Source organism: Erpetoichthys calabaricus, chromosome 1 (genome assembly GCF_900747795.2).
Source record: "Erpetoichthys calabaricus chromosome 1, fErpCal1.3, whole genome shotgun sequence".
Classification (NCBI taxonomy): domain Eukaryota; kingdom Metazoa; phylum Chordata; class Cladistia; order Polypteriformes; family Polypteridae; genus Erpetoichthys; species Erpetoichthys calabaricus.
In genome coordinates, this window is record NC_041394.2 from 228,978,432 (window position 1) to 228,990,997 (window position 12,566).

General features: G+C 37.4%; 1 protein-coding gene across 1 annotated transcript in view; it reads right to left on the reverse strand.

The window, feature by feature from the left end:
* Positions 1-12,566, reverse strand: part of LOC114659672 (copine-8) — a 650,855-nt gene that overhangs the window by 216,118 nt on the left and 422,171 nt on the right. The window contains exon 12 of the mRNA XM_028812277.2: positions 12,071-12,124. Coding sequence (XP_028668110.1) covers positions 12,071-12,124 — 54 coding nt within the window. The remainder of the gene's footprint in view (positions 1-12,070; positions 12,125-12,566) is intronic.

Genomic DNA, 12,566 nt, shown 5'->3' on the forward strand with positions numbered 1-12,566 from the left:
TAATTGGTTGTCCTCTGCATGTTAAAGCTTACCATGTAATGTGCTTGTCTCCTGATCTGTCTTTTCCAGACCGTGTCTGCCACAGCAGTGATTCTGAGCTGTTGGTGTTCTTCTAATCTGAAGATGGGAGCTAAAGCAGGATGCCTACCTCATGTGCTTGAGGGCTCCTATTTTGAATGCAGTCTTGAGAATGTACCTGCCTTCTCTATACAGCAATAAAGTACCTGTATTTTCCTTGAAAATCTGGACTCGACTTCCTGTCTCTTGTGTAACTCTGAGACCCAAGCTTGTCAATACCTTTATAAAAAAAACAGCCCTTCTTAATGTAAAAAATGATTTATTTCAAAATTAGATGTTAGATATAACCTTTTTTTTAATAGATATCCAGGTACGAATACAGAATGAAAATGAGACGTTAGATGCTTTCTTTTTTATAGAAATATAGGTATGAAAATATAGAATGAAAAGGAGACTTTAGATGTAACTTTTTTTAAATAGAAATACAGGTATGGAAATACAGAATGAAAACTAGATGTTAGATGAAGATGAGGAACGATTCCGAATGTTTTCATCACTCCATTTTTATTCATTCTGGAATCAACTTTTTCCAGGATTGTTCATTTTTCTTTCAGCGTAAACTGACACAATTTCACCCTTTTTTTGTTCATCTCAAAGAAAGCTTTGAGAACCACTAATAAATTCAAACAGTACAATATCCGCACTTGACACAACTACCCACATGGACGCTAGACAGAGTACTGACTCAGAATTTGGCTATGTTTATGATGTCGCCCCCACACTTGCTTCGAGCCTCACTGAGGCTGCCCAAGACTGGAAATTACATAACTGACTGTCACCTCCTTTTGGTCTAAAAAGGAAAAGACAGCCTATTGCAGGGTTCTGAGGCTCAGCAAAAAGTGTAGTTGTGGCATTAAGTATTTTTTGCATCTCATTATTATTTTCGGTGGTCATTTTTAGTCAAAAAAATATTTGTCATACTGAAATTTACATTTTGTTTAAGCAATATTCGTTTAATATGATGTTGTATGAACATTTGTTTGAGCCAACAAAACAGGCTACACTTGAGTAAAACACTACTGTGTTAGATCAATGTCAGATTTTCATAGTGACTTAACTTTGTTGATGGTCATTTCATAACAAAATTTTACAGTAAGCTATATTCTTTCAAATTGAAACCGGTACCCTGTAAGAATAAAGTGAAATCATTATTAGATTAAGATTATCATTAAGATTTTCACTTGTTCAATAAAGTATTTCTTTTCATGTTTTTCATCAGTAGTTTGTTCCAGCTTGTATTTTTTTATCATAGTCATAGGCAGATAGTAAAGTACAAACACTGAACTGTGTTTTACTTTAACTTATTACAAGCAGCAATGACATTTACAAGCTACACATTCAGGCAGCCCATTCAATAATGTAATTTTTTATTTTTTTTATTTTTGGGGTTGTTTTCCTTAGTGCTTAAAGAACAAGAAAATAACTGCCGGTACTACGCTCTGGAGCATTCTTAAACAATCAGGGGTTCCCCCTTAAAGTCCGCAGATGAAAATGTATATGTAAAGAATTTTGAAGAATGAGGGGTGGGAAAGGGGAATCCCTGTTTAAAGAAAACATACCCGAAAGCAAATATAAATGATTTTGGAGGCCATAGTGGATGTCCCCTTTCAAAGTCACAAATGTAAATTAAAATGGAGTAGGTGTGAAGGACATGTTTAGTTTAAACTTACGATTGCACGCTTGCTAACCATTGAGCTTTACATTTACCTTGAGCTTTGCTGAACTTTCTACTTTCATTTCACACCTGACTGTACATGCCATGTTTTATTTCCCTGTCCAGGACACTGACCCATCTTCAATTATCTGTCCACCCTATTGGTTAATGCCTCTCTTCATGTGGCCTTTCAATCATTTCTGCTGTGTACGTCATTTGCATAAAGCCCACTGTGCAGTGCAGAGTATGTACCTGTACATTAGCATAATATTAATATTGACAAATAAAAAACAAATGTTGGATAATTTTCTTTTTTCTATAACATCAGGAAATTCAATCAAAGCAGTCAAAACTTTTTAAGATTTTTGGGTATTTAGTTTTAGTATGGGGGGGTGGTTACCCCTAAATATTGATTTATTGAACTGTCCTTTCTTAGTGGATACCTACTGCCCTAGATGTATCATCCCGCTAAATTTCACCTTTTTAACTAAATGGAAAATAGCACTTTTGTTGATGAGTGTGTGAGTAAACTTTCCATTATATTCATACTAGGGGGCTCCGTCCCCTGCTCGCTTCGCTCGCCAACCCCTGGTGTTGTGAAGTTACAAAGAGCGTGATGTATGAATGAGATATAGCATAGTGTGAAGGTGTAGATGACGCATATAGGAAGCAAATAAAGTTGTGCATGTCCAAAAACGGGCTCAGAGAGGTAGATGCTAACTTTGTGTATTGTTTGTCGTTGTGAGTTGTTGATGGTCATGGTCAAGGTAGGTTTAATGGGGAACTGTCGCCGTTTAAATGTAAAAGGTAATTTCAGGTCAGAACTTGTAAGGTTAATTCTAGGAATTAGAACAGTATTGTTAGCATGTGATGTTGTAAGAAGTTTTGCGTCAATAACATTGTGTGGCATGGTGTTGACGACTAAACGTGTACCATTGCATAAACACTGTTTAGTGTTAAGGTTTCTTAATAGCATGATTATTGTTCCGTTTTTAAGGCTAAGATTGTGTTGTGGTAATCCGGCTGGGTTAATAGTGTTCAAATATTCTAAAGGGAAATTAAGATGGTCATTGTCGTCATCAGAGTCAACTTTGTCAGAGCTAAGAAAGAGCTGTGCCTCTCCAGGAAGTAATGAAATGACATGGTTACTAATGTGATCAACATTAATATTTTTTGGACATAATACTGTTTGTTGTGTTAAAAGGGGTATTTGGTGTAATGAGATTGCTGTTCCAAATATCTCCGTAACTCTTTTGAAAGCAATGCCAATTGTCTGCGTATTTTAAGGTGGACTGCAGAATAGCCGAGCGCATGGCATGTGGAACAATAGCTAAGCACTGTGTAAAATCTCCCCCTAATAAAAGTACCTTTGCTCCAAAGGGAATATTATTATTTATCAACGTTTGTAGAAGTTTATCAATGGTGTTGAGTAAGTGACTGGATTGCATTAGATGCAAAAGCAAATGAACTATTGTAGGACCTAATGCAGTTCATAAAGTTTTCACTTTCATGAATTGCGTTTATTTATTTTGTCCCTTCTCTGCTGTTTTTGTATCTCTGAGACTCGAGGTGTTTCGTTTTGAACCCTTGCCTGTTTCGATGCAGCAGTTTGAGACGCGTGCTGTATGCGTGTACGTTCATTGTGTCTGTCCATCTGCGCTCGTTTCTGTTAATGTGTTAGTTGAGCTTTGCGTTTTTGGAGCCGAGACATTTTTTCTTCCGGGGTTTCAGAAGCGCGTTGTATGCGCTGACGTGTATTGTTTTTTTTTCATGCGGGTTCATGTGTTTGGTCCCGTCACGTGAGCCGTATTGTTTTGTACCTGTGATTGTGAATTCATTACTTGTTTGTTCTTCAGCGTTAGATATATGGATAAGTAATAAGGAGGATCGCACTCACTGTTAATATGGAGCCTTTTCTGTGGTTAAATGGTTAATAGTGGATCAGTATAATGAGATCGACCTATGCTGCCTAATTTGAATGTGTTCAGATGACGTATGTTTAATACGGACGGTTCGTTTAGTAATGGGCAGGGTTGCCACCCGTCCTGTAAAATACGGAATCGTCCCGTATTTGAGAATGAAGTTGCGCGTCCCGTTTTGAATCAATACGGGACGGGTTTTGTCCCGTATTTTTTTTATCATTTTTTTTAAAGCAGCGTCTCATGCAAATCATCCCACACGCATTTTATGAAGATGCCTCCTTTCCTACTTTTGATTGAGTAATACTTGATGTCATCGTTATTTTGATTGGTCATTTTAACTGTCCAGTGAGGAGGGCAGGTCTTTTAAGTAGAGTCTGCAAAGTGTTGGCACTGGGATGTGGCCCCCGCTGCAGTATGCGTCCCTTATTTTTTTGTATTAAAAGTGGTAACCCTAGGAAGGTTCTGTGGATATTCAGGATATGAATGTAAAGGAGGCAGTCTAATTTGACCCATTTGAGAACAACGTGTAAATTCATTACTTGTATTGCTAGTTGTTTCTTCAGGGAAGTTAAGTGAATGACAATGATTGCAAATGACATTCATTAATCCTAATGAATTTTCCTGAATAGTGGACTCATTATTGAACGTGTTGTCAGCTAACGCAAGCGTTTAGCAGGTGTCTGTCGTTGATGTCCGTGACGTGTATGTTTTGCTTGTGCCGTTTGAGAGGCGCGTCGTTGTATGTCCAGTATTTGGGACGTGTTGTTTTGGAGCTGTAATCGATTTGCCTGTGCTGTGTGAGAAGCCCGTTGTAGTTTACGGCGTGCATTGTTTGTATTGAGCCTTGCCCGTTTTTGTATGTCGGTCAGTTGAGCTTTCTCTTTTTGGAGCCTGGCCTGCTTGTTTTCCGGCATTTGAGATGCGCGGTGTAGACGTCTGCGTTTATTTATTTTGTCCCATCGCTGCCGTTTCTGTATGTCTGAGACGGGAGGTGTTTCGTTTTGAAGCCGTGCCTGTTTCGATGCAGCACTGTGAGACGCGCCCTGCATGCATCTACGTTCAGTGTGTCTGTCCATTTGGGTTCGTTTCTGTAACTGTGTTAGTTGAGCTTTGCGTTTTTGGAGCCGAGACATTTTTTCTTCTAGAAATATGGATAAGTAATAAGGAGGATCGCACTCACTGTTAATATAGAGCCTTTTCTGCGCTTGAACGGTTAATAGTGCCTCATTGTAATGAGATCCACCTATGCTGCATAGTGTGAATTGTGTTTGGTCCCGTTATCCGAGCGGTATCGTTTTGTACCCGTGATCGTGAATTCATGACTTGTTTGTTCTTGAGCGTGAGAAATATGGATAAGTAATAAGGAGGATCGCACTCACTGTTAATATGGAGCCTTTTCTGCGGTTGAATGGTTAATAGTGCCACATTGTAATGAGATCTACCTATGCTGCATATTGTGAACGTGTTGAGATGACGTATGTTTAATACGGACGGTTCATTTAGAAATGGGGCTTTGTGTGTCATTTGTTATTTATGTTACTGTGGTCGTGGGTCTGAATCGTCGTTTTTGTGTACGTTTCGTGTGTTATGTCCGTAGTCTGTCCCGTTTCATGTCCAATGGGCTTTGTGTGGTGCTCGCGGCTTCTTTTTTTTTGTGTGCTAGGGGCTTGTTGAATCCTCCTCTTTGTGTGTGTCCCGTTTCGTGTGCAATGGGTTTCGTGCTCCTTTTTTCTGTGGTCTGACTCCTTTTTTCTGTGCGCGACGCCTCATTTTTTATTTTACGTTGCATTCCATCCGGTTCCCGTTGCTTGAAGGGGGGGGGGGTGTGGGGGGGGGGGGATTTGTGGGGCGCCTGCGCAGTACGTCTTTTGCGGCCACGGCCCATTGCCGGATGTCCCTGCGTCCATCCGGTTTAGCATTCTCGGTTAGTAATGTGGATAGATTGACAGATAGATTTAGATATATTTCTTTTTTTTACCATTAGTTTGGATTTCAAACTTCAGACAGTAATAGTAAAATAAAGCAAGATGGAAGTAGTCATCAATCATTTTCCAACCAGCTTAGTTCTAAAAAAGGGTCATGTGGGTCTGCTGGAGCGTATCCCAGCTAACGTTGGGAGCAAGACAGGAACAAACCCTAGACAGGGTGCCAGTCCATCGCAGGGCGACACACACACACACACACACACACACACACACACACACACACACACACACACCCAAACCACACATTAGGGCCAATTTAGGATTGCCAATTTACCTAACCTGCATGTCTTTGGACTGTAGAAGAAAACTGGTGCAGCCGGAGAAAATCCATGCAGATACTGGGAGAACATGCCAAACTCCATTAAGGGAGGACCTGGGATGAGAACCCTGATCTGCTTACTGCTAGGCAGCAGTGCTACTACTGTGCCACCCCATGGAAGTATTTAGTAAGTAAATTATTTAAACTAAGGCAAGCTGTCAGCAGAGTAGAAGAAAATTAAATTACGGATCCCAGTAGAAATAAACCTTTGGATACCACAGAGATTAGCAAAAGGGTGGGTAAACTAGGCTGGTCATTGAGTGTGATGTTATAGCCTCTCTATCTACAAAAAGGGAAAGCTTGATCTAAGACAAAATAATATTAAGAATAACATAATAAACCACACCAACAGCTGTAATAGGTGTAAATTTAGCTAGAAAATGTGTCTGTACCCATTTTAAATCCTAAAACTGATAAGGTACCTTGTTTGCTGATAGACAGATCATTCTTGAGTCTGTCCAGTTAATGGTTTATAAAATACATTTTCAGAATGCCTGACAGTCAAGTACATTCTGGAGTAATAATCATCTATAAAATCATCAAGAAATTATAAAAAAAAAATGGGGAGAGGATATTGTTGGGCTTAAAAATCAAAGAGAAGAATTTTAAAATTATTTCTAAACCTGAACATTAAAGCAACGACGATTAGGAAGATGAAGCTACACAGTTGTATGACAAAGCATTGGTACAGTATTTTAAATAAATTATAGATTATTATGAGGACCATTTGTAACAATAAAGCAATTATCACTTCTGAAAGAGACTTATGAATCAGCTTTTCTAAATCCTGCCTATTTTGAAACCATTTAATTTTGCAATATTTCTAAAATGGACAAAAATGTAATATGCAAAGCTACAGGTGACTGTAGTTGATATTGCAGATGTTAGTTGTATCTGATAAATGTCAATAGTTTCAGCTATTGGAATGCTCCACTGTATGGGCTATTACATACAAATACCTTCTGTAATGTATATTGAGTAAATAAGCACAAAGTTAAGGTATACAAATTAGTTCATACTCAGTATGTCTTTATTAGTCTAATAATTTAAACATAAAATAAGGTATATGGAAGGAAAAATGTAATTTAAATGTATATACTCTCTCATATTTTTCTGTTTTTCTTTTTTTTTTTGCATTTTGGGTATAATATACTGTAGATGTTTGTGTGAATATTATGTAAAATCAGTCTGCTATTAAATATAAATCAACTTTACAGAATTCTGGTGTCAACATTTTAGGCAAAGAAAATCAAGCTTCATGTTTTGCCTGACTTGCCATTTTCACCTGAATGACAAACTAAAAGACACCCAATGTTTTCTTGGTTTGCCATTGGATCACAAGTTCAATCCCTGCTTCACATGCATCAATATATTACAGATTCCACTGATCTAACAACTTGAGCTGGTGTTATCATGATACCTTCCTCCTTCATGTACTTATTGAAAAAACCCCATGTATTTAATCATCTTCAATAAAAACAGGAAGTGGTGGAGTGATATGTTGCATATAAGTTGATAAATAATTTGCATGTCTTTATTTGTAGAATTAGCATTTTACTTGTTATCATAGTTAAAGGGCAAGGAAAATGGAAAAAAAACTGTTTTTTTCCCTACCCCCAAAACTTTAAGAATGATGTTCTTCTTTACTGAATTGCTGGCCATTTCCTTTCTTGGTTATTTGTTTGTTTGAAGGATGCTGACAAGATATAAAAGTACTTGAGTTGGGGTGCTGTGCCTGACCTATTCCACTGGTGAATGGCCCAAGAAGGTGTATGTCTGTCAGAAGCTACACAGGGACAATAAACAGAGGAAGGTGTATGTCTGTCAGAAGCTACACAGGGACAATAAAGAGAGAGGCTAGCAAGGACATGCTCTCTCTGTCATGTTGCATCCTGATGAAAGCAGACCAGATGATAATCTGACGGAAGCAGGCTGCTAGGGCTTGTGCAGATGTTGAGCAGACCAGGAGGAATCGGATGCAACTACAAGTTATTGTGCCACCTGAAAGTAAAGACCTAGCTTTATCAGATAGTATGGTCTTGGCTTACAAAGCCAAATTCTACTTGTCTGTATGGCACTAGTTATTATAAAATTTATTACCTGTAATACATAGTTAAAAGTGTAGTTCATTCTCCTGTGTTTTTGTCAACTGTTTAATTGCCTGAGGTTATAAATTAAGAAGGGAAGGTGGGGGGAGTGCTGAACTGAAGTAGTGTATCTGACCAGAGAGTGGTAAATGGGATATCAGGCACTTTGGTTAAGTCTACATATTAAAAATACAAAGGGGAAAATAGGTTCAGCATAGGACTCTACTAGACAAAACACAGGCATACCCTCTTCACCAGAAGAAAAATGCCTTTCTCTTGAAAATAATTAATGTTTAGAAGTGGTGATTTTAGTTTAATTTATTTCACATTCGCTGCTGATCTCTACTAGTATAAATATGTATTGTTCCATTCTTCCATCCATTATCAGTCACAGTAGATTGTGGCTATTCTTTTGGAATTGGGTTCAAGGAAGAAGCTATCCTGGACCCACTGTACACACTCCCACACCTATTCGTACAGGTCCACCTCCACACCTGTTTTACCTCATTTAATTTGGTCAGCTAGAAACAAATAAAATGACAAATTCTCTTTTGTGGCTGCTTTACCATTTTATTTGAGTCAAGGAGATTATGTAATTAGCTGTTAGGCAAATCTGCAGACTAAAGTTTCTACTTGCACCATTATTTTCACCTCAGGTGGTTGGCATGTAGGAAAATTCTTGGTCTCCTTGGTAATTTACACTCCCAGTTTTCCCTATTAGGCACCAGAATGGTCTTTCTTTTTCGAATCATTAGACTAGACTTTGGTGCTTTTTTTCATGAATCACATTTTCCTGTCCTTTTTCCCTATTAAGCTTGTAATGTTTTTCCTGTGTTTATTTCCCCAGTAAACACCTAAATTTCCACAAAATATTAGGGGTTCCTTGCAAGAAACACCCATGTATGCTTGGGTTTAGGTAGTCTAACTTTGAATTTTGACTGCTTTATTTTATGGATCTGTCACCTTATTTATCAAGTGCCTCAGAGTAGGAAAACAGTCCTAACTAGCTCAATCATTTCAGAGTGATGCAAATTGTGCCCAGGATGAAGAGCATTTTATCAATTTTCCTAATTTAGGAAACTACTTCTGAATTCCCCAGAATTTAGGACATCATGTGAAAGGCTGAACATTTTTGAAATTCTAGACAACAATGAACTCATTAAAAGATATTGCTTTGGCAAATTTGAGATATTACTGATAACAAAATCTTGTTTGTTACATGATTGATCCATCTACATGAAGGTGACATGCACTGTCAGGCACAATGAAAGTGTTGGTAATGTTACTTTTTTGGCCACAGGGAAAATGAAGCTTGGCAATAGTAATAATTTGTGTATGTCACATTCAAACATTTCTCAAATTGTGCTCCAAACTTTGAACTCCCTTACAATGCTCGAGGTAAAACATAGTAAAACACAACATCATATGTTGCCCCACCACTCCTCGTGAGTTAACATTAAAGAAATCTGCATTCATGCACAACAGCATGTACATGAAGATCATTGCCACAAGTGTGGATAAGTACACACACACACAGGTCCTCATGGATACAATCTGTATTGTGGTAGCTATCATATTACCCTGAAGATAAGTGGAGCTGTAAAACAGATTAACTGTGAAATGTCACACAGGTATGCTGAGCTTTGCATTACTTGAACCCCTGGAACCTTCAAGTTACACTTTCCCAGCCGAGGAATGTTCAAGAAAGTAGGTGGAGGTTCCCTGGGTGGTAAATAAATACATCTAGTGCCTGCAGAAGGTAAGGGGGGGATCACGGAGAGGGACACAGCAGACAATCCTGGAAGATGATTGTGCACACTGTTAAGAGTAAACACAAATTACCGCCAGGACTATTCAGTAATTGTTACTTTACGAAGCGATTTCCTTGGCCATAACAATGAGAAGGTGATTCTTCTGAATGAACGGCTGTGGGTCATTCACTGTTAAACAAACATGCCTGTTACCAGGCTCAGCTCTCATTTGGATGTGTGTACCTCAGTCTTTCCGTCTCAGTGGATGTTTCCGTATTTTTCTTGATGTGGTTGCAATTCAGAAACAAAAATTACATGGCAGTTTAGTTCAGTAACCTACATTATCATGTTCTCCATTTTCTTCGAATATTATTATTATTATGTTTTTGGTGAAGTTTTAGCATTGATATCAGAAATCTACAAAACATCATCATGAGTGGCACTTTACAGCAAGGGGATGCCATAAAATCATGGTGTCAGTCATTCTCAGACTTGACCTCCTACTCCTTGATGTGACTGGTAGTAGGGCCTTTAGTAACTAATCCTCATGTCTCACACTGAGGTAGGACAAATTCTTTTTCTAGTCAGACTTTGAGTGCAATCCTTAGAGTAATACTGAAAAACTTGATAAATATGGGCCCTGGTTCTCCTTGGTTGTCATGTTTTTAAGAAATAAGATTAGCATCCTCAAAATTAACTTTTCTGCTTGTGTAGATATTGAATAAAGTTTTCCTTCATCATATATGTTTGATCATAGCTACTCTTGAGACTCACAGGTTTAGGTCTGATCCACCCCCTCTCTAGTGGAAATATGACTAGTCGAAAACTGTTGAAAATGTATCCTTACCAGTGGTGTCTCTACATTTAGGGTAAGTGAGGCACATCTCTCAGTGATTGATGCTGTTGTGCAAAAATTAAATAAGTAGTAAATTTGTCTACATAATTTAATATATTGTTAAAATATTTATAATAAACTCAATTTATTTATTATAATCAGTTTTTTTGCAATTTTCCATGATATGTTCAATGTAATTACTTGTCTAGAAAAAATATTTTCTATGTAAAATATTCTTTGGGAGTAGTGCTGCTGGCCTGTTTCCAGTTTGCTTGGGCAGGCGCTTCAACTCTGCAGTATTTTTGCGATAAGCTTGTTCATGTGTAGCCTGAACTTTTCAGTTCTGCCTTGGGGTTGAAGGCTAGAGCCCTTTTGAACAATGAGTTGGGTGATTTTTTGCAATGCAATTTAAAGCATGCATGAACTTGCACAGTTTGAAATATCTTTTTATACTGCCCCCTTTGGTGATTATAGTGGAGTCATTTTGTGTGTTTTTTAATGGCATTATTCAGGTGACATTTTGTCATTAATGATGTTGGCAGTCTAATACACTGTGAAACCCTTGTTTCTTCTTTGCTCCCTAATTACTACTGGTCATCCATGGAAGCACCAATGGTATTTTTCCTGGCATGTCTTCTTCTTGGATACCAATGCAGCTAACTCTACCTCACGCCACTCACATGGGGTCAGAGGCAACACCAACACTCCTTGAGCTGATCCAATTCAAGCCAGGTTCATTCAAAGATCAACAGCAATAACATATCCAGGCTAGTGGATTTAAGCAGAGGAGTGGATCTCATAAATGTTTCTCTTTAACTGCTCAATAATCTCCCTCTTTCTCTCTGTTACTTACACACATCCTTTGCTTCTCAAAATGGCTATGTCCATTCTGACAATGTCTCTTTATTGCCTTCAGCATTAATGTATTGTACGATAACACAAGCAGAGAACTGTGACTTCTGCCTCAAAAAATCATAAAATAAAACTTGCAATAAAATGTAACAAAAATAAACATAAAAACATCAGGATGAAATAAAGAACATGCTAAATATAAAAATACTACCACATCAAGTGCAAACTGCTTCCACTCTTTTTACCAACTTGATAGTGCTGCAGTTCAAACCTGATGGATTATAAATATTTTTAAAACCTGAGGCACACGCTGTTTGTATCTGGTACACTATGCTTGTCTGGCAGCTGTCAAATATAATACATTTTACATTACATATTCTAAATACAACGCTATATGGTAAATTGCACTTTAGTATTTTCTATATGCAAACAATACATGTTTTAATGTATTCCCCTGTACTTAAAAGGTGCAGATAAAAGCACAAGTTCAAAAAATAAATGTACTGGATACATATAGAAAAATAAAACTTGAACTTGAAATATAAGCCAAAATGCATTTCAGTTTAGTGCAAAACAAGATAACTTACAGTTCCAGAATTCAGATATTTTTTCTTCTTCATTTTCTTTTTAGGGTTTAGCACCTGAAAGATATGATTTAAACATAAGAAACCATACTCCTTAAAACTGAACATTTCTGTAAAACTTTATATTAACAATGCTAATAAATAATAAACACAAGCTATAAAAGCAAAATGTTATTAAGTTTTACAACTCCCTATTGATGAAGCCATCACTGAAGAGACTGAACACTAAAAATGAAATCTTACACTATCCCTGGCATTTCGCAGTTTCTTTTACAGTGCTGCAAAAATTATTTTCCTTGATACCATAATTAACTGAGCAAATAAAATGTAATAAACCCATAAGGAATAAAATATTAAAGATCAAAATTTCTATGAGGATAAAATGAAGAAAATTAGGTGTTACATGTTAATGTAAATTAGAACCTTTATAGCAACTCTGAACAGAATAGTATAGCTTGCAAACAAGGATGGTTTATTATAGATATGTTGTATCAGTATT